Consider the following 27,536-nt stretch of genomic DNA (forward strand, 5'->3'; position numbering starts at 1 on the left):
CAAACCGGAAAAAAACCGAGTTGACCAAAAAGTCAAAAACCGGTCAAAAACCGAACCGGACCGGTTTGGACCGGTTCCGGATCCGGTTCCATGTCTTCAAAAACCGAACCGGGCCGAACCGAACCGGTGAAACTAAAAAAATATATAATTTCAATATATATATTTATATTTAATGCTATATTTTTAATTTCACTAAAAAAAACATAATATTTATCCAAGTTCAATGTCAAAATATCTCTATTTTCTCACTTTAATATTTATTTTTTATATGAAATTGAATAATTTGTTAATTTTCAAGTAAAAAAATAATATTTCAGTTGAGAATTGTATTAAAAAGTAATTTTAAAAAATAATTTTTATAATCCGGTTCAAAACCGAACCGAACCGGAACCGGACCGAAACCGGTTCAAACCGAACCGGACAGTTTTTGAAATTTTTTTTATTAAAACCGAACCGAACCAAACCGGATGAATAGTATTGGATCGGTTCTAATTTGAGGCAAAAACCGGTCCAAACCGAACCGTGCCCACCCCTATTATTTATTATATATTGTACTTCACGAGTCCAGAATCTTCTCCTACCATCATACCATGTGCACTTTGCCTTCCCTTTTTTCTGGGTCCCAAAACAAGTTCACCCCTAGCTGCCAAATGTTCACGGCCTTGTTGAAACATGTACAACTAAGATTTCAGGTCTCATTAGCTTTGCTTTTGTAGAAGCACTTCTATTAAAAGTGCTTTCTGATTTATAACCTAGAAGCATTCTCTACCATACTGTGTTACACTTGCTTTTAGTTGTTTGTAGTTATTTGAAAACGCCTTTTGCCGGTTTAAAAACAGTCCAAATCCCCTCTCAATTTTTCGATGAAAAGATGGTAGACAGATCCTTCTAGTGCTTGAAAAAGGTCATTAAAAAAAAGGATAAATCATAGAACTTCAACATAGACACCAAATTTTCAAGTCATAATCCCATTTCTGAGTATAAAATTTATAAAAATCACAAACCCAAAAAGCAAAAGAAAAAACAAAAATTGAAACACACCCTTCTCTCTTCGCAAGAAAAGTAAAGTTCTTTGGCGTCCTCCAACCTCAACTATACAGCTGCACATACTTCTTCTTCTTCAATGGATCGTCTGCTACCCTCTGCCTCTGTACTCACACTTCTCATCCTCTCTTTCTTCTCAGGTAACTCTAAACGAATTTTCCCTCAAACCCAGTTCTTAGTTTTTCATCAAAATCAAAACCCAATCCTTAATTTTTCATCAGAAACAAAACCCAATTCTTAATTTTTCATCAGGAACAAAACCCATTTCTTGAATTTTTTTTAAAATTTTGGTCCATGCAGAAGTGAACTCTGCCTCTTTCAAGCTAGTGAACAAGTGTCGGTACGAAGTATGGCCTGGCGTGCTTTCCGGCGCGAACACGGCTCCACTCTCCCCAACCGGCTTCGCGCTCAAGCCCGGCAAGTCCCGGACCCTATCCGTGCCCAAAGCCTGGTCGGGTCGGATCTGGGCGCGGACCCTCTGCACCGAGTACTCACCCACCAACTTCTCCTGCGTCACAGGCGACTGTGGCTCCGGAAAAATCGAGTGTGCCGGCAGCGGCGCGAAGCCGCCAGCTACTTTAGCCGAGTTCACTCTCAACGGCGCCGACGGCTTGGATTTTTATGACGTCAGCCTGGTGGACGGATACAACCTGCCGATGCTTGTGGTGCCACGTGGAGGTACAAGAGGGGGATGCAGCGCCACGGGGTGTCTTGTGGACTTGAACGGCAAGTGTCCGAGGGCGTTGAGGGTCGCGCGCGAGGGTGGAGTGGGAAGAGTGGCGTGTAGGAGCGCGTGCGAAGCGTTTGGGGATCCGCAGTTTTGTTGTAGTGAGGCGTACGCTACGCCCGACACGTGTCAGCCCTCTGTGTTCTCGCTGTTTTTTAAGCATGCTTGCCCACGCGCGTATAGCTACGCGTATGATGACAAGACTAGTACTTACACATGCGCCTCTGCGGACTACATTATAATCTTCTGCCCTTTGCCTTATACAAGGTACAATCATGTTACACATATATTGTGATGTCTTATTTAGTTTTTCTGGTACAAAATTTTACATGGGATAATATAATAGGTTGTTAATTAATCATGCTATCACATTATAACATAACGTGTCAAACTGTTTGTCAAATACGATTATAATTTATACGATTTGAATCGTGCAAGAAATGGACACGTTGAATTTTTTTGTTAGGAATTATTTGAGCTATGAATGTGATGGCCATGTTGTAGGTGTGGGGTACAACTTACAAGCCCCTAATTTGTGGCTTTCCACGATTGCTTACAGCTAATGGCGACGATTTTCAGCTGCCTAGAAAAGTTTGCTATTTTAGTGGCACAAAGAAAACATAACGTGAGATAAAAGACAAAGAACAAGTTGAATTTTCAAGTGGGGTTGTTTCTGAATGACTAAACTAATTAGTTCATTCAAGGTTCAGCTATAAGTCTTATGATCACAATGTGGTCAATATATAGCAGAAACTGTGATATGGTTAGACTTTGGGAGTTGAAGGTTGACATCTCTGCACATCATACAGTGCATCATTTTGTTTGTTAGTATCTATCTGGTTTGTCACTGGTTGATATAATTTAAATTGGCTTTGGGACATCTGTGGTTAAAGATAATCATATTGTATGCATTTATATATTAACAATATATACGTATTTGTCCCGGCTCTTGTTTACCAGTGATTTGGGAAAGTTGCATTAGTTGTTCATGAGGAAGATGTCAAGACCTATCCCCCTTGAAAACCAGAATTGTTGAACCTGTACAACAATTCAACTGCATCACTTGTTGTCTGTGATTTAATGCTGTCTCATATTCAAATTCACTTTGTCGCATTATTACCTCAGGATCATGAACAGACCAAATGTTTTTCTCTTCTCGTGAAGGCATGTTTGCTCTGTTTTTTGTGGGAATAATCTGGAAGGTTTTGTTCGTATGCTTATATTTATTTCCTCTTAAACCTGCAACTTGCTGCATTTTACTTCAGGCAGTTAAATGGGCTCTGTTTGTTTGTTTCATCTATTATAATGCATAAAGCATAATTAATATGTTGAGTTCAGCACGTTACACAATCGAGTAAAACCTCATGAGCATAATTGGTGCCTTTTATGGAACTTGCAGTCTAAAGGTGCTGGGAATACGAAAAGATGGGGCGGTGCTACCGCTGGTTAACAAGACCATGATGTACTTTTAAGGAGCCATAGTGCTAGCAGTGTTTCCTCAGCTATGATTCGGATGCCTCTAGTGCAGCAGTACGTTCTGTTTTCCAGTTTCGGTCACTTCTAGCACATGCTTTATATGACTAATATTGGTCCTCACGTTTCCAGGAAGAAAGTGTTACAATCTCGGTTGAATAGCAGGTGGCATGGCTAATACTAGCTACCCACCCATCACTCCTCACTGCATTTGCTATTAGTTCATCGGAAATGGTTGTGGGGAAAAATAAAATCCTTAAGAAATCTTGTAGTTTAGTATTTGTTCACTCCTATTCAGTCATAAATACGTAGGACTGTTGGAATTTTGCCTCTGGTGACTTTTTTCTTACAAAATATCTGTAATATTAGGAGAAAATCCGAAGTCCCATCATTTTTGAGAAACTGCATGTTCTTATGAAGTAGTTATGCAGATGCTAGGTTAGGATGGAAGCGTATATGTAAAGATGCAGATATGGCATCTTATGTGTTTGTGGATATAAAGTTCATCCCACTTATGTGTTCTTTGTTGCCCCTCTAGTGCAGCAGTACGTTCGGTTTTCCAGTTTCGGTCACTTCTAGTACATGCTTTATATGACTAATATTGGTCCTCACGTTTCCAGGAAGAAAGTATTACAATCCCGGCTGAATAGCAGGTACCGTGGCTGATCCTGGCTATCCACCCATCACTCCTCACTGCATTTGCTATTAGTTCATCGGAAATGGTTGTGGGGAAACATAAAATTCTTAAGAAATCTTGTAGACAAGTATTTGTTCACTCCTATTCAGTCATAAATACGTAAGACTGTTGGAATTTTGCCTCATGATTTTTTTCTTCAAAAGATCTGTAATATTAGGAGAAACTCCGAATTCCCATAATTTTGGAGAAACTGCATGTTCTTATAAAGTAGTTATGCAGATGCTAGGTTAGGATGGAGGTGTATATGTAAAGATGCAGTATGGCATCTTATGTGTTTGTGGATATAAAGTTCATCCCACTAATGTGTTCTTTGTTTCCCCTTTGGTGGGCAAGGGAAGGACCCAAGTTACATGTGTTTGGGCTCACTATTCACAGCTCAAATTGGCTAAGAACATGTGAAAGCTTCTAATTTCAACCAAATGACTAATTCGAAGTAAAGATTGTTTCTGTTTACATCTATATATCCTTAAAAGAGACATGTCTCAAGCCAACACCATGTCAATTATTGTATTTAAAGGTTGGAAAACGTTACAAGCTGCTTGTATTTCAAGTGGTTAATTAAGTGCATTTACTTATATACTTGAGTTTATGTGTTCAAATTCCTCATTTCTCAATTTCGCTTGTATCGGAAAAACAAAGAAGGGAAAAACTTCTCAAATTTAAACATCAGAATGAAAATGAATAGACATGACATTGATTTGTCAATGTAGGGTTTAACATTTAGAAAGCAAACTTTACTATGATCACTGAGCTCTCATTTGTCATATAATCTGTTGAAAATCACTACAGAGTTTACCCTAATCATATAACAAATTAAAATCAAACTAGAGGAAGACAGAGAAAAGAAAGGACCCTCTCTTGGGCTACTTTGTACACAAAAGAGAAGGAAAAGTTAAAAGAATAAAGGGAAGATAAGAAGTTCACTTTTACATAAGGTAGAAATGAGAAACAAGATCACTTAACTTTATATATTCGCCCCCCCTGCACTATAGGCACTCGAAGACAAATTCTCTCTTACAGAAAGTGGGTTCAATGGTCTCTGCAATCGTGCGGTTTGGACCCCAAATGATGCTTGCCCTAGAAAAATATTATGATAAAACAAAACAATCACATGCAAAACATTTATCCTTCCTTTTGATGAGAGAAAATAACTCGAAATTTAGTTAAAAGTCAAGAATTTAAGAGGAGAAATTGACAATTCCCTTGTTTGGGAACTTAAGAGTAGAATTTATTAAATGACACGCGGAAAAAATTATGAAAATTGGGGCATTAAATTTCCGAGTTTAATTTCCACCAAAATAGGTGTCATTTCATAATTTCTATTGTGCCATTTACAAAATTCGACATACATAAATTCAAACACTGAAATCTTCAATTGCTAGAAATTGAAATGATGGAAAATCTAGATTCCGTCATTTTTAGAATTCTATGTAATTTTCAATTACTTCATCCAAACGAAAGGTTAATTACTTGAATCCATGTATTGAAAATGAGTCAAATAATTGATGTTACGCTTTCCTTCTTTGGGAATTATTTATGTATTGGGGTTTATTTGGTGTAAGTTGAGGCATCCATATGTGACTAGAGAATTTTGCCCATAAATTTTACATGAGAAATGTGCTTGGATTACATCAAGCACCTAAAATAACACTCTTTATGGGAATGACACATGTAGTGCATTCATAGCAAAATCGGGCATCGGCTATGATTTTGTCCAACTTGTGTTAGAAAATCGCTTAAGTCATTTTCAAATTTTCAATATTTACGAAGCATTGCTCTTGCAATGTCTTTTGAAGGATGTGGGGTGTTTCGTGTTTTTAGGAAAATCGGATAGATTTGTATGGTATGACTACAAAACACTTGCAATGTCTTTTGAACGAAAATAGCCATAGTCAATTAATTGAGGGCCATTAGTTGATAAGTTTATGAACTTACACGTAGCTTTTTAGGTTTCATACAAAATTCAAACAAGTTTATGGGATTTATTGAAGTCACATCGACTTCAGGTCTATGTGGCTCTGCTTGTGTTTTGTACCAATTTCTTCTTCCTATTCTTTCTCAATCCGCAAGCTACATGATGATTAAAAATAGGCTTAAATACAGTTTTGTCCTCTGAACTAACCCTAACTCAGAAATGGATGAAATCATTCAAAATCTGAGGGCATGCACCTAATTGGCTATTTTTAACAAATTCGTATCCTTAATTCACCGAAAAAATCATGAAGGATGCAAATTGACAATTATGAATTAGTTCATGGGACAAAAACGCATTTAAGTCTTAAAAATATGAAGGAGAAAAAATGATTTAAAATCGATAAGTTTCTCCCATTTTTTAACATTGAAACATAATCAAAGTAAAATTTGATAGCATCGATAATAGCGGACAAATGATGTCACGAGGATTGTTCAATCCATGTGTCATACAATTTTTATTTCTTTTTTAGATAAAGATGATATGTTGCATTTATAATTTGGGTAATTACAAATATGTGGGAACAAATATTTCTGCTTTCAATCACAAGGTGCCACGTGGATAAGAAGAATATCTCCTAGGTCAATTAATTGAGCCCAAATATTTGACAAATTAATTAATTACTAAAAATAGGGATATTATCTGAAATTTGAAATATTAACTTTATTTAAAAAGATAATATCATCAATTAACTTTATTCCTTCTAAATATGGATTATTCTTTGAAAAACCGTAGATGCCTAGAGCCCAACCGTAGCTGAGTTGTGGGGTTTATTTTTTGGGTTGAATTTGGCTGTTGAGAAAAAAGTAGATGATATGGTTATTGATATAGATTCTGATACTGCTGTGCTTCTTATTCAGAGTAAGGTTTTGAATGCTTGTCATCCTAATGCTGGGTTGGTCAGTAGCTGTAAAAGGCTTATGAATCTGCTTCGAATGATCAAGCTTCAACATATCTATAGAGAGAGAGAGGAATGATGTAGCTGATGGGTTGGCTACTTGGAGTCACAATCTGGACCTGAGCTATTACTATTATGAGGAGAGTCCTGCTTGACTTGGTTGTTTATTGCTTAATGATTCTTTGGGAGCTGTTGAGGCTCGTCTAATTAGTACTAGTTGGTTGTTGTGTTGGTGTTTGGGGGTTTTCCCCCTTTTTCTTCATCCAAAAATAAAAAATAAAAAATACATGGCTACATTCAACATCCAAAGTAATTCAAAATTCCTCTAAAATACCATAAACACTCGAAATCCCTATCTAGACGCCAGCTCATCCCAAATTAATCTCTCCCACACGGCTAAGTGTCATCACATACACGGCTCCGGACACTCGATTCTTCCCATAGAGGAAACTCTGTACCCTTTTTAGCTATTATTTCTCAAGGATTCAATTGAACTAACTCAGACATCAGAAGGCCTTTCGCCAACACCCCCGAGTGTGGTCTTTTACTCATGTTTGATTTTACAGGTACTGAAGAAGAGAGAGAAGGAAGTTAAAAAGGCAAATGATCTTCAAGTAAATATTCTTCCGTGACATATTTGCACAAACAAAATACATATAACCACACAAGATGCATCGTACAATTTTTTGTACACTTAAATACCTGAAAGCGACTAAAATACTATCACTCGATCTTTGTACTAATTACTCATTTTTCTTCAATAAAATACTATTGCTTTTTCCAAAAAAAAAATTAAAAAAAAAAACCAGAAAGTGACTAAAAGATAACTTTTCAAGATCAATGTAACATTTAAGAGGGATTTAGTTATTGCATTAATACATAAATTTGATATAATTTTGAAAGTTTAGAAGGGTCAAAATTTTCAGCCTCAAAATAGGGAAAAACATGAAAAGAAGAGAGGTGTAGGGAATCCAATGCTTCTCAAATAATTTGCACTAGCAGCAGAACTAGAACACACCGAACCCCACTGGCCCATGTGGAGCTTATCAACGGTCACTAAATCTGACGTGTCAACAGATTAAATGTTCTCTCATAGACCCCACCTTCCAAACAGTGACGTGGTGATTGAATATCATTATTTTCTTCTCTGTAGACTGTAAATGGGTGATGATGTGACAGCTCAGCCAAGAAAAAAGGCCTTTAGCGGGCCCCATTGTTCCCAAAGCTTCGACTCTTTGTTGACTTTATTCGTCTGAATAAATCATGCACAGTCCTACCATATGAAGCTACAGGAACTCGCGTACGGGAACAGCGTAGCTCCCGCGTAAATTTGTGTGTTTTTTTTTTCCGGTGGTAAATAAACATGCGTTAAATCTTTTACTGAAAAAAAACATGTGTTTTTTTTATTTTTTTGAATCAAAAGAAGAAAAAAAAAGTGTTAATTGACCGTTAATCATATACAGTTTTTTTTTAAAAACACTAAAGTTAAAATTTATAAATTAAAAAAAAACTAAAGTTGAAATAAATTCTTGATGGTATAAAAACTAACATAAGTTATAAATTATATATCACAATGAGAAGATAATTTTGAATTACTGGTTAATTGAGTGCGTAATATTTTGTTCTAAAGAGACTCTGTAAGAGTAATATTGAGAAAACTTGGTTAGATTGGGGTATTTAAATATATATTATTTTTATATAAGTAATATTTAATGTAAGAGAAATTCCAAATTTTAAAGAATGTTAATGTTATATAGATAAAATTTGCAGATTCGGTCTCCCATTAAAAAAAAGAGATAAAAAAAAAGAGAGGGAACCATAATAAAACGAGAGAGATCATGAGAGAGACTGACAGAGCTATTATTTTATGATTTGTATCTCTCAAGCTCAGTCTCCAAGTGTTCCCACACAGACCAAAATTGTCGTTTTTAGCTGTCATTGAAACCCCATACCTTCTCTCCCATTCTCCATTCGTCATTCTTCACTGCTCTCCACTGATTCTCTGCCCCTAAACCCCTGCATTGTCATCACTCCCAACCCTCCCACGCCACCACCACCAACCTCATCCTCATAGGCCAGCTGCTCCACAAAAAGACCCATTAACCTCATACGCATGGATCCTTTCTCTTCAAGCTCACATAACCTCATTCTGAGCCTCGTTCTTTTACTATTCTTCACTTTCAGAGGTAAAGCTTCAATCTTTGATTCTCTCTCGCTCAATCTTCCTCATGGGTTTGCCTTAACTTCTTCTGGGTCGCTCTCAAAATATTTTCACTAACAACCTACAACTTTCGCTCTCTAGCTTCATTGGTTTGCCTTCATTTCTTTTGGGTCGCTCTCAAAACTTAAAATTTCACTAACAAGTTTACACTTTGGTTCTCTCTCACTCTCTCCGTATATTCTTGCAGGCGTTTCAGGCACTACGTTCACATTCGTCAACAGATGCGACTACACAGTTTGGCCAGGCATTCTCGCAAATGCCAACAGTCCTAGGCTCGACTCCACCGGATTCGAGCTCCCGAAGCAAACCGCCCGCACATTCCAAGCCCCAACCGGCTGGTCGGGCCGTTTCTGGGCCCGAACAGGCTGCAGTTTCGACGGATCCGGGTCCGGGTCCTGCACCACCGGCGACTGCGGCTCCGGCCAAGTCGAGTGCAACGGCGCCGGAGCCGCGCCGCCGGCGACCTTAGCTGAGTTCACTCTCGGCACCGGCGGTCAGGACTTCTATGACGTCAGCCTCGTTGACGGGTACAACTTGCCCGTTTTCGTCGAAGGTACTGGCGGGTCGGGTCAATGCGCCTCCACCGGGTGCTCCACGGATCTGAACCGAATGTGCCCAACCGAGTTGAGGGTCGGCGACGGCGACGCGTGTAAGAGCGCCTGCGAGGCGTTTGGGACCCCCGAGTACTGCTGCAGCGGCGCGTATGCCACACCCGCCACCTGTAGCCCGTCGGTTTACTCGCAGATGTTTAAGGCGGCGTGCCCCAAGTCGTATAGCTACGCGTACGATGATGCTACGAGTACGTTTACGTGTACCGGTGCCGATTATACGGTGACGTTTTGCCCCTCGTCTCCAAGGTAAACAAAATTAAAGCCATATGAGCGCTTTGCTTTCTTGTTTCAAAGGCTAAAGATTATTCTCTTCTGGAAAAAAAAAGAAGCTTTGCTTTATTGTTTGACAAGCATTTCTAATAGTTGATTAAATTCTCTAGTATTTTATTCAGAATATCTGTTTATTTTTTTGGTTAATTTTGTAATTCAGGTTGTTTGTTGGGTTGCTTTCCATGTGAATATGTATTTGAAGTTGTCACTCTGGACTGTCACACCAAAGTATCTGATCACTTGTTTTTGTATGATTTTTTCTAACATTTGATCATGTGGGTGCATGCAGTCTAAAGTCCACACCAATGACAGCAACACCATCACAAGGGGCTGCTACTGCCGGGTCAACTCCCGGGTTCGCTTATTCGGATTCAGGTGCCGGTTCTGGGTCCGGGTCAGCCACGGGTACAGGCACAGGCACGGGCACGGGCACGGGGACAGTTCCTGGATCAGGGTCTGGATCTGGTGAGGCCATGCTGGCAGATGATGGGTCATGGTTAGCTGGTTTGGCCATGGGAGACTCAAATAGGGCAGGGCCCCTCTCCATAACCTCAGCAGCTTTGTGTATCATCTTGTCCTATCTTTTCTTGTAGTCTCCAACTCTGTGTTTCCCTTGGCAGTTTGCTCTTTAATGTGAATTATTCAGAGGTTTGAGTGTTCTAGTGGTCACTCTGAGTTTTGCCTTTGGTAGAAAAAAAAGCTGACAGATTCATCAAAGATTGTAAACCCACCAAACCCTTCCAAGATTCCCTCACCTCAAAATCATTGTAAGATACACGTAAAAAATGTTCATTTTTCCTTTTTGTTTTTTGTTTAATTTCTGTATGAGAGTAGTGGTAGGAAGTAGGGTTCCTTTTTCTTTTGCCCTCAAGCTTTTTGAAGGTTCTGCCGCAATATGTACTTATTAAAGCAGCAAATGAGGATTCAGAACCCTTCTTTTGATCTCGGGCTGGCTTTCTTTTGGGTTTTGTTTTTCCCTTGATTCTTGATCAAAAGAAAGAGAATTGTGTGGCTTGTGAATGTTTTCTCATAAAAGGGAGTGTATAATGTGAATGCGTGAGCAAAATGGTGGCTTCACTTTGCGGGCAATTCAAGTTTTTGTTAGCTTTTCCTTTATCTGCTGCATGTTTTTTCAGTTCCATGTGGTGTGTCCATTAGGGTTTTTGAATTTAGAATGTATGACCTTACAACTTGTTTCTTAGATAATCCGTGATGTTATCAATTCATAAACCACGTTCATCAGTTAAATTCGGAAGTTTGCGTATAAAAGAGTTTAAATTTAGAACGTTCGAGTTTACAATCCGTTATTATGAATTCGTTTGGTGAGATATGGGATGGTGTTGAAGTCGTTAGTTGAAGTTTCAGAGGGAAATAAGCTAATCGTCAGTGGGAGTTGGGGACCAGAGAACAAAATGCAAATCAAATCTTCGCAATTAAAAAAGAAGAAGGAATACAGTGGAAAAGTGGTTCATTTGTGCACAAGACATTATTAGCTGCTTCTACTTGTTGATCTAATGATCAGGCCTTCCAACTTTTCTTCAGAAATTTTGCATAAAAGTAACATGATGTTGACATTGTTGAGCTGCGAATGTATGCTCTAATGGCCCACCTTGAAAATATGCATTCAACAAAACCACTTTTTGGACAAATCCAGCAAAATTTACGCCCTAATTATGTCAAATGATGTAAGCCGAGAGCTTATTTAGTCTTCCGGAATGTGTTTCTACTTAGACCATGTAATTTAGCCAAAATACTTTAGACTAATAAACGAGTATTCTATTGTATACACCCTCACAAGAAAAAGGAGACACAAAAGGGTGTATACAACGGATTGCGATGCGAGAAATTCTCTCGACTGCAACGGGTGTGTGTTCAAGTTTCTTACGTGAGGGAGAATTCATTTACTTTGCCAGTACAATAATGAATTATGATGGCTTATATTGATCTGCTAGAGTGATGCAGATTGTAGCCATCAAATTTAAAAGAGCAGGACTCATAATGCTACAGCTTATGCAGTTGCTCCAATTAATTATCATGTGGGTCCTTCTCACAAGAATCATATCTTGAAATTATATTCTAACTGATTAGAAGAAGAAAATCCAAGCAACTTCTTCCAAGTCTCTAATGACCAGTCAATTATTTCCTAACATTTGTTTAAGTAAGATGCACTAATTATTAGATTATTTCATCAAAACAGAGTTGCAAATGTAAGTGAAACACGTGTTAAAAGTTGAGTCTGCTGGATAGCATGGCATCATAAAAAAAGAACTCAAGTTGGTGTGGTGGCTTAAATGTGAGATGCAAGCTACATAGCTAGGGGACATTTTCTGCAAAATCAAGCAACTTTTGCCAATGGAATTTAAGAGGTGAAGCATCAATGGGATATAATTATTGATATCTTTGGCCGAAAAAATAGATCAACTTTTTAAATGAAGAAACTAATTTTTCGTCAATCGGGTCTAACTCAATGAAAAAGAGTCTAAATTAACTAACTTTCCTCATTAATGCAACAATATTCTAATAATTATGTTAAAATTGTATTACAACTGAATGCTAACGTGTCTAGTTTCTTCACCTTGACACAGTGAGAATGTTGAGCTTGAAGTCTTATTGCCATACTTGACACTTACCTTGTATTCACCCAAGAAACCAAAAAAGCTATATGATCCATGGTCATCTGTCTCCCCTTCTATCTCCCCAGTTTGCCATTCTTTCAAGAGCTTGTCCACCACATCTCCAGCTGGTAGGTTCTGAAGATTGTTATCTGTCAGGCACATTTGGTAGCACCCATTAGGATGCAGAGCAGTCCAAAGCATTATCCCATTCACAGATGGATGTGAGAAGCCTTCCCTTAAAACTTGTTCTAGATAAATGGCCTATACATGGAACAAAAAAATATTTGGTCAGTTGGGGATGAGAAGAACTTATGTGAGGATGTTTGTGTCACGTGATAATGCAAAAGGGCAATGTAATTAAGTTCAAAAATGACATATGTTAACAAATGGTCATTAGATTTGAACACGTCATCTTCCAACTGGACTACACAATTATTCTGCATTTCGTGGAGATCCGATTTAATTTTTTGAACTATATATGCAACACTTATTTACCTGTGCTTCTTTGCCTAGAGTGCTGCTAATATCAACTTCTGTGAGCCAAATAGGAAGGCTTAATGTGGCCAACTTGTCTAGGATAGCTCTGATTAGAGGAGGGTTTGGTACTATAAAATGACCCTCTAGTCCAATTCCATCCATTAATGCTCCACCATATCTAAGCTCTCTCAACCTTGAAATGTAGGCATCAACAGTTGAATTTACATCACTGCAAGTCTCCACCACATTAAAGTCATTCATGAAAAGGGTTGCCAAAGGGTCAAATTTGTGTGCTGTTTCAAAGAAATGCAATGTGGCATTGGGCCCAAGCTTCTGCTCATAGAAATCAAAGTGAAGCATTTCATTGCTGACATCCCAATGGATGAACTCTTCTCTGTATTTGCTCATTAGGCTTTCAATTCTTGAGTTGACAGCTGAATGTAGCTCATTGCCTGTAAGGTTACGAACCCATGCCGGTGTGTACTTGGGATCTTCCCAAAATATATTGTGCCCTCTCGCAGTAATCTGGTTAGCACGAACAAATTGCAGCATCTGATCTGCTATGGTGTAGTTGGTCTTGCCTTGTTCAGGCTCTGTTGCATACCATTTAAGTTCGTTTTCAAAAACCGCAGCATTGAATCGCTTAACAAACCAATTCTGGATTTAAACATGATGCATATAAGATTAGTTTTTACTTAAAAGATTGTTCTAAACCAAGCTCATCAAATTTCCTAACCTGATATGGAAGATTTCCCAGAATGGTCTTTGCAATTGCAGATCCAAATGGGAAATCTTTGGAGACTTGCTCTATGTTAATTGTCACTCCTTGCAGCCTCTTTCCTTGTTCATTTGAGACATGGACTGTCACAGCACGTTTCCTTTTCTATTGATAAAGAAAATAAAACAAGGACACAAATTAACAACTTTCATTTTAATCAAGTTCATATTACTCTTAAACAAGTATTTAGCTAGTTAGAGCAAAATTTGGTTAAGCATTTGCTGAGATGCTTACAGTGTTGATTATATATTGCTGATATGTCCTCCATTGCTGAACACTGAATGGCTGCAGAGAAGAGCTTGCAATTTCTATGTTGACATCTCTGTCATCTGTGTTCTATGTAACCAGAACAAAAGATTAGTCCACATGAAAGTTGAAACTTTTTGGGGAGGAACAAAAAAAGAGTTGAAATAAATAAAATGTACCAATGTGTTGGGAAAAAAAAATTTACCTGAAAGAATAGCATAGATAATTGAGATGGTGAGTTTAGCACAAACCCACCCTTGAGAAATGACCAGCATCCATGCTTAGCCAAAACAGTTCCTATGCAGTCATAGGTTTCTTTTTCTGTCTTTAAGCTTGCCCTTATGAGAGCTGAGCCTGCACCCTCTATCTTCACCCAACCTGTTGATTAAGCACAATGCAAGATGAAAGTAAATTTTACAGTCACCATAAATCCCTAATGAGAATTCGACTAGTGATAGTCGTACACATGCGTGAGTCACTATTAGTCGTTAATTAATTTGAAATTAACATCAATCAAACGTTGAAATCATCGCTCGGGCTATTTTTAGTAGTTTTATTTACATGCAATGTTTGAACCCACAAGGATAAATATTTTAGAGTAGTAAACTATATCAAGAATCCGTTGTAGTCTAGTTGGTCAGGATACTCGGCTCTCACCCGAGAGACCCGGGTTCAAGTCCCGGCAACGGAATTTGTTTTTGCTTCATGCTGATTTTTAAATGTAATTTTTGTTTTTCCACAACAACAAAAAGTAATTTTACACTAAATTGCCACTATCCGCTGAAAAAAAAAAAAAGGATAAGGAAAGAGAGAACCCAACTGGAGAAACAGTAAATGGTGCCTTGACTGAGATTGTGGAGTATGAAAGATGGTGAATAAACACCACTGCTTGTAGTTGCAGAATTACCCAAGCTGCCTTCAGCCCCTGAAGCTTGATCATTGATGATTCCTCCACCGTACAGAGCTGCCCCAGGCTGCATTTTACACTGCCAAAAACAAAACCAATTAATTCAATGAGTTGACAGTCTGAATCAAACGAACAAATTCATCTGGGACATAATAATTTTGTCCACATTTTATGTTCACCTCAGTGTAAGCAGTAGAATCATACAGTGGACCATCTGCAATGTGTATAAACTCATAAAATCAGTAAAATAAACTGAACAAAAGAGACAGAGAACAGAGGGAAGAGAGAGAAGGACCAAAGGAAGCAACAGAGGAGCCCATGAGGAGGAGAAAGAACATGAGGAGGCAAAAGCTGAAAGTGTCTTCCATTCTTGCTTACAGTTTGCAGTGCTGAAAATGGTGAAAAGGGTTTTTATAATACAATATAATTCTGCGTTTGAATGTTGAGGTTATGGGTTGTAAACTAAATATAAGAAAAGTATGGCCCCTTAAAATTCTTTTTTCAAGTAAACCTAACCCGACAATGAGATGTAGCTTATTGAAAAAAGACATTGACTTGCAGACAAGAGGTTTCACATTCGAATCCCATGGTATCTTAGTTGTGTGTGTGTGAGAAACCACCCCCCCCTCCCCTTTAATTTAGACTATCCCTTATGCTAAAAATGATAATAAACCGTACCCCAAAATAATGGAGCGGTTAAATAAGAAAGAGGCTATGAGGTGAGAGATCACAAGGGCACAGTGGCAGCAGGCAGCAGGTCTATTGAGAAGCCCGTGGCCTGGTCACGTTATATGTGAATGTGACTGTGTGAGAGCTTTGTCACGTGACCATGAATTGATGAAGGTCAGCAGCAGCAACATTCCAACCGTGAGTTCATTCTTGTCTCTGTCTCTGTGTGTGTCTCTCTCCTTAATTCCATACTAATCTCTACTAAATGTTTGATTTTCATGATTAATTTAACAGCTTATTAAGATGATTAGATTCCTCGGTTCAGCATTTTCGATCTTTACCTAATTCTTAGTCTCTGCAGTGCTTGATTGGAATTAGTAGCAGCTAATTACAATTTAGCAATCAACCAGGGATAATAATAATAAAGGTAATTGTGTTACAACACGAAATTAATGGTGTCCTCTTTAGGAGCTCGGCCTATTTGAAAAATACAAAAGAAGGGTTTGGTTTGATAATTTAACACAGCTGGGTAAAGCAAATGTTACTTTACACCTGTGTAAGGCAATCTAGAACCTTGGTCAGATTGGGAGGGGAGGGGATTGGGGGTTCATGGGAAGACTTAGTGGTGGCGATCAGAGTTCCATTTATGGCACGACGCTTTGGCTGCAAGTCTTCTAAAAGCCTCTTTCTGTGTTTGCTTTCCAAAGCTTTCATGGCTCATGGGTTTTGAATTTTCACGCGTGCACCATTACAAGGAGCCACGGCATTCATCTACATGCTGTATTGATGGTAAATGATGTCAATAATTTCACCAAGTCACTAAGGTGGTCCTTTTGGGGATAGATTATGGGGTGTCTCTTGTCGTGTACATTTATATGTCTATCTCTCTCATCACGTGACTAACTAACGAATAGCAAGAAAATAAGTTAAATCTTGTAGAATTTTCAAAAAAATCTTCGATTTCTCCCGAAATTATATGTTGATTCATCTACTTCTCAAGCATAGCCAAAATATTTGGAAATAACCTAAAAGGCAATTAGGGAATCGATCCATCACTCTTCATTCTATTTGGAGAAAAGAATAATCCGAAAACATGGATTATGTCTTTTAAGAGTTGAATATCTCTTTGATAGCTGAATACAACATATCCACGTAATGACATATCTGTCTTTCAGGTTTTGAATTTCTCTTTTGATTGCTCAATATGAATATTCACGTAATGAGAGAGATAGATTCATATCCTATGATATCTCTCGGGGTCTATAGAAAGAAAAAGAATGATCTTTTATGAGCTTTTGAGTTATGGGCTTGCCTACATTTTTTTATTGTGTATATTTGTCAGTTGATTGTGAGGGCCAAACCCAGGTGGCTAGGCCTTCCTTTGTCATTTCCTTTGTTGGGCCTCTGATTCATGTTCACTTCACTTCAGAAGATGATGATCCGCATATATTTCTATCCCAGAAAGAGAAACTGACCCATCAATGTTTCTAGACCAGTAAAGCCAAAAGAGAGAGGGAGACCAAGAATACACTAGTCTTAACTGTTTAATGAATAAATAGAGCCTACCAATTAAGAAAATAATGGTTAATCGTTTTATTAGTCCCTGAATTTAGACCCGATTTGTATTTGAGTACCTTAATTTTCAAAATAGTTCCCGTGGTCCTTTAACATTACCAACAAATTACACACCAATTCCACCAAGAATTAATCAATACAAATAAACAACTTACCCACATCATTTTTATAATGATGTGATATTTTTTTTTCCTTTCAAGTGTGATCTTATGGATGATAAGCAACATAACGCCCTCATAAAAAAAAATTGATAAACAAGCTTAATTCCAAATGGGGGACATTACTGGGCAAAATTTTAAGCCCATCGATTCTCAGATTTCTTGTCCTCCCAAGTCCAACCTTAGGTTAACTATTGTGTGCCATTAGTCACTCTCTTTGATTTCTTGCCAGCATATCTTGGGATCGGCTCCGCCGTATCACGATATTGTCCGTTTTGGGTCTCCCTCTCTGCCCCACGGTTTTGTTTATGGGAACTCACAAGCAACTTCCTAGTGGGCCACTCATCTTGAGATTGCTCTAGCCCCAACTCGCTAAACTTTGGAGTTCCCATCACTTCGAAGCCAGTGAGCTCCCAAAAAGCCTCGTGCTAGATGGAGGTGGCCATGTACATATAAGGCACATCACCCCATCTCCGTTGGTCGATGTGGGATGTTATAATATTCTACTAATTATTTACTGTATCTATTTCCTTGTAAAACACTCATGTAAACTCCTATTTATATCTCATTATGGAGAAGAATACAATTAACCTAAAGTATTCAAACCAAATTCATATTTTAGCATGTTTTAAAGGAAGGCTGATAAAGATCTTCATATTTGTAATGTCATTGGGATGCTAAACTACAATGTTGCCTTCATCTATTATATCCAATAAGGAGTTCACCAGATGTTTGTACAATTTATTCCAAGTATCAACATTTGTGAAATTGTTATGCATTTGTGGAATTCGTATAGCTCTCGAAGCTTCATAGAACACATACGTAGTTCCCTGGTTGTCCGATATTTGTTTGTCTCTTTGGTGACACACTTCGGGGACGATGGAACAATGAACTGAGTTATTTTCCCAAGTTGTAGATGAGAAATTGCTAACGAATGAGGAAGAATTGAAAAGAAGAACAAGAATCGAGAAACTAGAGAGAGAATTATCTGAAAGTTTGTTTGTGATTACTGAATATTACAGTACCCCAGAGCCATTTATACTTTGAGCTTTGCTTAGTAATTAAGCTAGCTCTTCCTAACTAACAGAGAGATACACGTGACTATTACAACACTACTACAATTTTACCTTGTCCTAGCAACCCTTTTTGGCCAGTAGAAACCCCATTAGTGGCGGAAATTCGTCAGTAATAGCTGCAGCGGCGAAAATGAGGATTGTCGGTAAAAGTCCTGTCAGTATTAGTAATACTGACCAACTTTTGCAACTTATTCGTCAGTAAAGGTCTTTCTCTGATACAAGCAATAAAGTAACTCCGGATTATTACTGATAAAAGAAATAGTCAGTATTAAACAAGCTTTTGTCAGGATTATTGTTTTAGGATTGGATACTAGTGGCCAAACATTTGTCAAATTGTTTTTAACCAAAACAAAATAAAAATAAAAATAGCCAGGATTGTTTGTCAATTTCTTTGTGAGCTGATGCTCCATTAAATATTTTTCTTTCAAATGCCTTTTATTTTGTAATATAATCTGGACATTTTTCTTTCTTAAAAAAATTAATTGATACTGAAAATGTAATAACAATTACAAGTACACTATTATAAATACTCCAAGATTGAACCATATAACAACCATTCTTATAAACTATAAAGTATCATGTCAATTACAATAGCCAAATATTACAAAGGTCTGCCTACATCAGTAGAGTTCAAAACTATAGTTGCCCAACCTATTCAAAACTATGCCATGTTAAATATTCAACCAGTACACTACAAAAGTATGCATACATTATTTGGGTCCAAAATACAGTCGGCCACCATACCAAAAGCTTTTGTACCTTTCCTGTAACTCTACATACTGTGACTCAAGGTGAACGTAGTTGTGTCCTCACAATCTCTTGAATGACCTTGCCTTTGTCTGAATCCAAGGCACCTGATGTGGTTTCACCACAAGTCCTTCACCAAATGACTCAACAAATGTCATGCGAAAGGGTATGGACTATTCCAAGAAAAGAAAGGTCATCCTTCCCGAGCTTTAAAGTGCTTTTATTCTCGAACTCAACCAATAACTTTCCTACATGTCGCATTGATATGTAGATCACAGACCAGAACATAAGAATATGGTCTTATCAAAGAGTCGCATAAAAAGAAATATTGCCCTGCTTGCCATTTAGAAGATAATTGAAAGAAACAATGGACTAAGATAAAGAAAGCATATACAAAATAGGTGGTTGACCTTGTTATTTCTAGCAATTGCTAATGATGCTACCACCTCTGCTGACAGAACATATATAGGACCATAAGCATATCGAAAATATTCATTCCCAATTAGATGTCCTGATTTCTCATACCTGAATAATAAATTAATGGATAGATTATCAGATAAAAAAAAGACTAAAATCAATCACAAAGGTAAAAGCTCTTATAACAAATTTAATACCCATATACCATTTCCTTTTAGGGTCCTTTCTTCATGCATCCAATGTAGGTTTGTGAATGTGTTCTCTCCTTGTCTAGAAGTGTTGCTAGTCGATCTAACAAATTATGAAAATATCAGTAAATTCCAATATACTCATATTCACAGCTTAATGAAAGCATATAGTCTGGCATTACAATGTATATACATGGACGCAAATAAATGTCATCATCTGCTTTGACATAATAATCTGCTTCAAAAAGTTGAAATTCTGCTCTGAAAAATTCCAAACCTACAAAATAGCGTGAGAAACCAATATGACATAAACTTCCAAGACCGCAAAGCCATCAACATGACAAAAAGTTCAATATAAATCGATGACTCTTACATTTTCACATAATCTTCATTGACATCAATAACCAGAAAGTCTCTGTACTTATCTATCTCTTTCTGAACCCTTCCATCTTCTTTGCATCTTTAGACAGCCCAATAACAAACCTAAAAATAAAGATCAACCTCAGCAGCCGATCATGGTAAGCAAACCCAAAAGTGATATCAAACAAGTGCATTATATAACAATATAAAAAGACAATCTGATCAAAACCAACATTAGAAAGAGGACAAAAAGCCCCCAGCAAACCACAACAACCCCAACAAAAAATGAAAACAGAGCCACAACCCAAACAAAACAATACAAAACCAAAATCAAACAAGCAAGCCCTAGACTACAAGAAAATCTTATTCAATAATAATCAAAGAACAACAATATAACAGAAAAAGGTGAAGGGAAACACAAAAGATATAATCAGGCTTCACATATACAACTCAACTAGTACATCGTCCATGTCTGCATCATAAAATTTGTATTCTAATTTTTATAACTAATCAGAAGGATTCATGGGTAATTACCTATGCTCAAATACTTTAAAAATAAAAGAAATAGAAACAGCAATCTCACCAGAACAAGGGCCCTCTTTAAAGACCCCAACTGAAAAGAGCAAAGAAAACCCACAAATTTGATCTCCCTGTCAATCTGAACCAGCAGATACGAAAATCATAACCAAACAATTCCTTGAACTCCAATAGCTCTAAGGAAGAAAACAATTTCTTCTTCAATGAAAAAAAAAGACAGAGAGGAAGAGGGAGGAGGGGAGAGTGAGTGACACAGAGCAAAACCCAAAAATGAAAGAAAAAAAGAGAGAAGAGATGGTCTTTTTTGGTCAATGAGAGAGAGTCGGTTTGGAGAAAGTTGAGAGAGTTTAAGTAAAAAAATAATATATTTAAGTCTAATATTGGCAAACCAACTCGTCAGTGACAAAATTTGGCTTCCAGATGTCTACAAATATGGGCGCTTAATATTTTGGCTTCCCGCCCTTCAACGGGCTGGCGCTGTGTCTTCGCTAGTAAAACTATTACTGACGAAAGGCTTTGCCAATATTATTTAATAGTGACAAATCACTTTACTTAGTTAGTAATGAGTCCTAGTACTAGCTTAACTGCCCTTTCGCCAGTAATAAGTTGTCGGTATAAGCTAAAATTGTAGTAGTGACAACTAATACAAACTAACACTCATGATTAATGCAACCGTTGTGACACCTGTCCACCATTGCTATTAGCCAAACAGGAATCTCCCTAACCTTTGGCTTTAAATCTGAAGGAAAAAACAATTAGCTATTGAAATAAAATTTACACAATATGGCTATAATTACTACATTTGTTCACCTGACGGTTCTCTGTTTTTCATGGTAGATGCATACACTTAGTACCTGGATAGCGAGTTGAAAACAGTGATATGATTCAAAGAAAACATGGAGAAATGAATTGATATATTTTTTGTTATGGATGGTGGAATGGAAACATTTAAACTTTGATAAGTTACAAAATTATAAACTCCCTAAAATATAATTACATATTAAAAATTATTCTACAAAGAAAAAGATTTATGGCGAATACCTAATTTTAATTTTTTATGTGCGTTGCCTTCCTCCTCGTAGATAATTACCACTTTGGTTACCTCCAACATCTCAAGATGAACAGGCCGAACTCGGAGCATGAAACGCTATGTATAACACCACGATGAAAGGAATAGCCTTTCATCACAAAAGAGATATAGAAAAAAAAAAAAATCATCTCAGGAGCATGATGACTCACTAGAATGAGATTGGCATGCAATCTGAGCTCCTGCTGCCTCGTTGCAATGAGAGTGGCATGAAATCAACAACAACATGATAATAGGGAATGATACAAACTACATTCCTCAGATATTTAATCACACTCTTTCGCTGCATTCATTTCAATCCATTAAATTCTAACAACCAAAACTACCGTGAGCCAGCAGCCCACACCTCAATACCGACGACCCGTCACCTCAATATTATTCTTTCCAAGCAACAATATTATTTTTGCCCTTTTTTTTGTTACACAAAATCATTAGGTTGGTACTAGCAACATTATTATTTTTTTGTTCAAGTACAAAATCCAGATCATACTAAAGATCCCCCCGCATACTAGTTTAGTTTGATGAGATTACACTGTTGGGCCCTCTGGCCCTTTCCCAAAAAGCAATAGGCCTCTAAATAAAGCACTTTTGCTCGTCTGTGCTTTTTTCAGAAGCACGGTGTTCAAATTTTTAGGAAACACTGAAGTGCTTTTACAAAAAAGAGGGCACAACATAAAGCCCAACTTTCTGCTACTATAATTGTTCTGTGGCCCAATTGTTGTATAGCCCAGCAATAGAAACTGACCCATCAATGTTTCTAGACCAGTAAAGCCAAGAGAGACCCCGAACGCAGAAAAAAAAAATTACTAAAGAAGAACTGTTTAATGAATAAAAATAGCCTACCAATTAAGAAAATAATTACACAGATTACCAAAAAAATTACACACCAATTCCACCAAGAATTAATCAATACAAATTTCATAATGGGCCGGATTAGGGATGCCCATCAAACAACTTACCCACATCATTTTTGTAATGATATGATTTTTTTTGTTTTTTTTCTTTCCAAGTGTGATCATATGGATGATAAGCAACATAATGCCCGCATAAAAAATTGATAAAACAAGCTTAATTCCAAATGGAGGACATCACTGGGCAAAATTTTAAGCCCATCAATCCTCAGATTTCTTGGCCTCCCAAGTCTAACCTTAGGTTAACTATTCTGTGCCATTAGCCACTCTCTTTGATTTCTTGCCAGTTTGAATCTTCTTGTAAAGATTCTTAGTTCTAATGGATAATAAAATGTCCAAACCAAACCCAACAACACAGGCAATGGCCATGATTATAAACACAAGCCTGTAACAATGGGCACCAACACAGGTGTTGCCGCCTTCGGACGTGGTTGTGGCCTGCATATCGTATAATATCCCGGCAAGTAGGCCGGAGAAGAGGAAGGAGCCGAGTGGAAGATTGAGGATCAGAATGTTATAGATGAGTCCATAGTATTTGAGACCAAATAGCTCGGATGCAGTTGGGACTGTAATGGCAAGCCGAATTCCATAACATATTCCAACGACGATTGAACCAATGTAGAGAGAACCGGGCATGGCAATGGCCATGAGGATGTAGCCAACGGCCATTAGAATCTGAGAAGCAGCATTCCAAAGGGGTCTTGGTGTTCCAGCTTTCCTGTCAATATTTCAAAAAAAAAAAAAAGGGGGCCAGAGAGAGTTGCATGTTAGTTGATTTTTCAAGCCAAAAATGTATGGCCACCAGAAAAGTTAGTTGGCAAAGAATTGCAGACAATGAATGCTTCTATCAAGTTATAATTTGCACATAAATTATAGAATTATCAAGACATGAAAACAAATTCTAAAGCTACATAAATTGGTCCAATTCACAGAATTCGTAAACTGTTAGGTGAGCAATTAAAAGCTTAGGTTTTTGGACCCCATCATTAAACTAGGGATGGCCTTCTGATGCAAAGCAAGCGCAAAACATAAAACTAAAAAATAACTACAAGTATATATAAATGTTATTATCGTGTGGACGCCATGTATTTTCTATTATCACTTTCTCATTTCCTTTATGTTTACAATAGCGTCCGCACGATAAATAACGTAAGGATGTCTGGATGAGAGAATATGGCCCTGATGAGAAGCAAGTGGTATGTTCAAATAAAAAAATAAATAAAAGGTGGGTGGAAAAAGAAACAAGCAAGCTTGAAAGTTGGACCAAACTTATGTTGATTTCAAAGCAACTTGCCACAGAAAATTTGCATCCACTGACTTTAGAAGTGACGGTAATGGAAAAGTCTTAATCCCAAAACCATGTTGCCTTTAATATTGAAAAATCACCTCAAAACCAATGCAAAAGTAATTGGAAATGGTAAAGGAACGGCCAGAAAGAATTTACAACAACAAAAGAGGAGTGGAGGGGGGATGAACATGGGAGACAATATTTATTTTATAGAATTTATGAATAAATTAATAAGGGGGCGTTTGAAAAGAGACTAGGAAGTCACCCAATTACACAAACAATATATTCTCAATGGAAAGTAAAAAGCAACCCAAAAGTAAAGAGAAAAAACAACAAGCACTCAATATGATTCCTCCCAAGCGACGCCAGCAGTTCCACATCGAAAAAATCACACAAAGTGCCGCCCACAGTTTATAACTTTATTTGTATAGAAGATTAATTTCTAAATGAAAAATCGAACTTTCTTCGAAGGTGATTATAATAGTAAATTAGTAATCTATTTTGGGGGGTTGTTGGAAGATTAGTAATAATAATTGTTATTATGAATTCATTATTATAATTGTGGAATCTTCTTTCTATAACAAAAAAATAACATTAGCAAAAAGCCAAGCATGGTACAAACACTTCCTAGAAAGGAATTAATTCATGGATCTTCTTCTTAATATGCTTCTCCAATTTCTATTATTATCAAACAAATTGCAAGTGGCCAAGTAATTGAATCTAAGTATCATGGTTAGTACTAACTGAAACACCCACAAAATTAATTTATTTTTAAAGTCCGGTTTGACTTGACCTTTGCAAAAATAATTTTAAAAAATTAGGTGAAGAAAAAAGAACATAACAATACAACTTTTACGCTACTAAAAAATTATTCTTAATTTTGATATGACATTAATGAATATAATTAGTAGTGGGTTTAAGTTAACCAACCTGATGAAGTACTCCGAAACCATTCCCGAGACGATCCGACCGAAAAACCCCCAAATACTGGTGAGCGAAACGAAGATCGAAACGTCGACGTATCCAAGCGCCAACCCAATCTGCCCCATATTGTTCATAACCGCCAACCCCGTCCCCACCCCACACAAAAACGACACAAACAACACCCAGAAATCCAAACTCGTCATCGCTTCGAAAATTGTGTGGTCCTCTCCAATTACCGGCCTCCTCCTCACCACCGCCACCACGTCACCATCCGCCACCTCTGCCTTCTGTTGCGCGTCGTCCGCCGCTGCCGCCTGACTCAGAAGCGGCTCCACTGTTCGAGTCTCAGGATCCGCACCCGACTCCGACACGACCCGATCAGACTTCGAAGCCCACGTGTTGAAGAACGCGTACGCTGGAATCATCAGCGGCGCGGCCAGGAGGATCAGGAGGATGACGGTGAAGATATGAGAGAAGAGCTTCGAAGGGTCCGGGACGAAGTCGTAGGCGAGGAGGTAGAGAGCGACGAAGACGGCGACGCCATTGAATACCCAGAAGTACTTCGACTCCTGGTGGTCTTCGGAGGAGGAAGACGAAGGAGGAACCTCGCGTAGGAAGACCATGGCGGTCAAGCAAACGGCGAAGGGGGCTATGGAGAGCATGAGGAGAAAGCTAGCAGGGTCATTGTTAAACAGAGCCGCGCAGATGTCAGTGAAAATGGCGGTGCTCAGACCCACATAACCTTTCAAAATCCCCGAAACGGGTCCCCGGTTTCGCCTGAAGTTTCTGATGCACGTCACCAGAATCGCCGTGTTCATCCACGTCGTGCTGTTGCCTCCCATGCACAAAAAAATACACATCTGAAAATAGAAATCGAATCAATTGTCAGTTGGGTTGCACTCAAAATGTTCGACGAAAGTCCCAAAGGAAGTTTTCGAGTAACTTTACCTGCCAGTAAGAGAGGGGTTTGATTCTTTCACTGACGACCAGCCACTGGGCGCCGTAACCGACGAGGCCCTCGACGGAGCCGATGAGGAGGATGAGCCAGGTGGGGAGCTTGTCGGAGGCGAGGCCGGCGAGGAGGCCGAAGGCTTTGCCGATGTCTTTGGCGACGGAGAGGCTGTTGAGCTCGAGTTGGTTAAGGTTCATGAGGGTTTTGAGGGCGTCGGAGTAGTTGGAGAAGGTGTAGTTGTTGCCTGAAATGCATTGCACCCAGACGGCCGTGACGAAGCCGAGCCATTTGATGGCCGAGCCCGAGGCAACGGAAGAACGCTTGGAAGCAAACCCCATTGTGTTGTCAGTCTGAAAAGCACAGAAAGAAGAGGGTAAAGCTGAGCTGAGCAGAGCTGCTGATGTGCTACTGGTGAAGGACCGGTATTTAAAGAGATATTTTGAGAATAAAATAAAGATAACGAAATAAATATTCAAAACATTTTTTCGAAAAAGAAAATTAGGGTTTGAACTCTTTTTTTAGGCGGCCACTGATGATGAACTTTATTTTAAAGCGACGCTTGGCTTGCGGAGGTTTTGTTGTCGTCCCCCTAGTGCCTCAAGTATTCCTAGTCGCTCAAGTCCCCCATGTCTGTTCATTATTTTCCTATGCCACCCATAAATATTTATTTTGTTAATTACTTGGAGTGATTTCTTATGACGTTTTTATTACGCTCAAAGCCTTATTTTCTACTTTCTTTTTTCCACGGTGAATAATGAGAAGGAGGAAATGTATAATCAAAATTGTATAAAAGTAATAGGGAGAATATTGACTGCCGACTAGCATGTGTCTTCACTTTAGTTGGTGGATATTTTAGATTCGACTTATATGTATTGCGAGAATAACATTTATGATAAATTCTCGCAATACATATTTGTAATAAGTTCGATACATATTTATACAAGTAATATAGGTAATAATAGTTTTAAATGGGCTAAAATTGATTTAATTTTGAGAGCTTCGAGAAAGAAGTCATATTTTGGTGTCAAAATAATACTCTAATTTATTCATATTGTAACACGTATTTATTAATAAACATGTAATCTCAAGTTTTATTTAAAAACGCATTTAGTCCAATGAGATTTAGCTTAGTGAAAAAAGATTTTGACTTATAAAATTTTGTATTTTATAATATATATATATAATTAAATATATTTGTATCATAGTCCGTATTGATTTGACAGAAGTTCCGTGAAGGAAACAGTGTCTGAATATGGAATGGGACCGATGAGGAAAGAAATGGGAAAGGCAGCATTTAAAATTCTTGACTTTCTTTCCTATGTATGGTACCCTTTTTTGGGGACGAAATGTATGGTACCTTAACGGCATCCGATGTAATGGATTATGGATGGTACTACAGGCAATTTCCAAGAAAGCTGTTTCCGGGAAAGGCTACGAAATGAATTTATTTAAAATTTGTAGTCACGAAAGGAAATTGAGATGTAAAGGGAAAATGGAAGACGTAGTGTGACTTGGTCGCGTGATGTACCGTACAAGCGAGTTCGTTGCCAACCTCCATGCCACGTGACGTGTACCCCATTCCCTCCCATTGCTAACTATTTTTATTGCATTTTAGTCAAGCGTGTGCATTCTCATCATTAATGTTAACATTTTATTGATTATAATTTTATAAATACGAATATGTGTCGAGTGTTGAAAATAGTGGTTACAC

At 37.9% G+C, this 27,536-nt stretch overlaps 4 protein-coding genes, 1 long non-coding RNA gene and 1 other non-coding gene across 10 annotated transcripts; 3 read left to right on the forward strand and 3 right to left on the reverse strand.

Moving 5' to 3' along the window:
• On the forward strand, positions 540-4,298 carry LOC18767476 (thaumatin-like protein 1b). 4 transcript variants are annotated; one of them, XR_002272989.1, is made up of 4 exons: positions 540-1,184; positions 1,345-2,038; positions 3,171-3,301; positions 3,865-4,298. XR_002272989.1 is itself a non-coding variant. In XM_007200508.2 (3 exons), exons 1-3 carry the CDS (start codon positions 1,124-1,126, stop codon positions 3,241-3,243), a joined length of 828 nt encoding a protein of 275 aa, XP_007200570.1. In that variant the 5' UTR covers positions 540-1,123; the 3' UTR covers positions 3,244-3,855. The 4 variants fall into 4 exon arrangements, 1 of the variants encoding a protein (XP_007200570.1); XR_002272988.1 differs by lacking the exon at positions 3,865-4,298 and adding an exon at positions 3,377-3,855; XR_002272990.1 differs by lacking the exon at positions 3,865-4,298 and having other exon boundaries at positions 1,345-2,973; positions 3,171-3,338.
• Positions 8,512-10,888, forward strand: LOC18768579 (thaumatin-like protein 1b). Its single transcript, XM_007201345.2, has 3 exons — positions 8,512-8,997; positions 9,220-9,889; positions 10,203-10,888. Exons 1-3 carry the CDS (start codon positions 8,925-8,927, stop codon positions 10,504-10,506), a joined length of 1,047 nt encoding a protein of 348 aa, XP_007201407.1. The 5' UTR covers positions 8,512-8,924; the 3' UTR covers positions 10,507-10,888.
• Positions 12,388-15,448, reverse strand: LOC18767405 (anti-sigma-I factor RsgI6). The gene is made up of 8 exons (XM_007201098.2): positions 15,232-15,448; positions 15,116-15,150; positions 14,850-15,015; positions 14,235-14,407; positions 14,018-14,119; positions 13,742-13,888; positions 13,024-13,662; positions 12,388-12,789 (listed from the first exon to the last, which is right to left on the reverse strand). The coding sequence occupies exons 1-8, from the start codon at positions 15,302-15,304 to the stop codon at positions 12,454-12,456; spliced, it is 1,671 nt and encodes a 556-aa protein (XP_007201160.2). The 5' UTR covers positions 15,305-15,448; the 3' UTR covers positions 12,388-12,453.
• Positions 14,648-14,720, forward strand: TRNAE-CUC. Its single transcript has one exon. It is a non-coding gene; the product is annotated as a tRNA-Glu (tRNA).
• On the reverse strand, positions 18,942-21,156 carry LOC109950676. Of its 2 annotated transcripts, XR_002272962.1 has the most exons (6): positions 20,710-21,156; positions 20,140-20,249; positions 19,949-20,043; positions 19,784-19,869; positions 19,572-19,686; positions 18,942-19,409 (listed from the first exon to the last, which is right to left on the reverse strand). It is a non-coding gene; the product is annotated as an uncharacterized LOC109950676 (long non-coding RNA). The 2 variants fall into 2 exon arrangements; XR_002272960.1 differs by having other exon boundaries at positions 18,942-19,686; positions 20,710-21,153.
• LOC18767673 (protein NUCLEAR FUSION DEFECTIVE 4) lies at positions 22,571-26,511 on the reverse strand. Its single transcript, XM_007199713.2, has 3 exons — positions 25,822-26,511; positions 24,880-25,733; positions 22,571-23,379 (listed from the first exon to the last, which is right to left on the reverse strand). Exons 1-3 carry the CDS (start codon positions 26,161-26,163, stop codon positions 22,908-22,910), a joined length of 1,668 nt encoding a protein of 555 aa, XP_007199775.1. The 5' UTR covers positions 26,164-26,511; the 3' UTR covers positions 22,571-22,907.

Source organism: Prunus persica, chromosome G8 (genome assembly GCF_000346465.2).
Source record: "Prunus persica cultivar Lovell chromosome G8, Prunus_persica_NCBIv2, whole genome shotgun sequence".
NCBI classification, from domain to species: domain Eukaryota; kingdom Viridiplantae; phylum Streptophyta; class Magnoliopsida; order Rosales; family Rosaceae; genus Prunus; species Prunus persica.

Excerpts from the sequence above, each read along its gene's own strand:
- LOC18767476 (XM_007200508.2), top strand. The coding sequence starts at position 1,124 with ATGGATCGTCTGCTACCCTCTGCCTCTGTACTCACACTTCTCATCCTC. Across the intron at positions 1,185-1,344 it reads CATCCTCTCTTTCTTCTCAG|AAGTGAACTCTGCCTCTTTC; the intron begins GTAACTCTAAAC and ends TGGTCCATGCAG. Across the intron at positions 2,039-3,170 it reads TGCCCTTTGCCTTATACAAG|TCTAAAGGTGCTGGGAATAC; the intron begins GTACAATCATGT and ends TGGAACTTGCAG.
- LOC18767673 (XM_007199713.2), bottom strand. The coding sequence starts at position 26,163 with ATGGGGTTTGCTTCCAAGCGTTCTTCCGTTGCCTCGGGCTCGGCCATC. Across the intron at positions 25,734-25,821 it reads AACCCCTCTCTTACTGGCAG|ATGTGTATTTTTTTGTGCAT; the intron begins GTAAAGTTACTC and ends TTCTATTTTCAG. Across the intron at positions 23,380-24,879 it reads GTTTCGGAGTACTTCATCAG|GAAAGCTGGAACACCAAGAC; the intron begins GTTGGTTAACTT and ends AAATATTGACAG.
- LOC18768579 (XM_007201345.2), top strand. The coding sequence starts at position 8,925 with ATGGATCCTTTCTCTTCAAGCTCACATAACCTCATTCTGAGCCTCGTT. Across the intron at positions 8,998-9,219 it reads ACTATTCTTCACTTTCAGAG|GCGTTTCAGGCACTACGTTC; the intron begins GTAAAGCTTCAA and ends ATATTCTTGCAG. Across the intron at positions 9,890-10,202 it reads TTTTGCCCCTCGTCTCCAAG|TCTAAAGTCCACACCAATGA; the intron begins GTAAACAAAATT and ends GGGTGCATGCAG.
- LOC18767405 (XM_007201098.2), bottom strand. The coding sequence starts at position 15,304 with ATGGAAGACACTTTCAGCTTTTGCCTCCTCATGTTCTTTCTCCTCCTC. Across the intron at positions 14,408-14,849 it reads CACCATTTACTGTTTCTCCA|GTTGGGTGAAGATAGAGGGT; the intron begins GTTGGGTTCTCT and ends CTTAATCAACAG. Across the intron at positions 12,790-13,023 it reads CTCTAGGCAAAGAAGCACAG|GCCATTTATCTAGAACAAGT; the intron begins GTAAATAAGTGT and ends TTCCATGTATAG.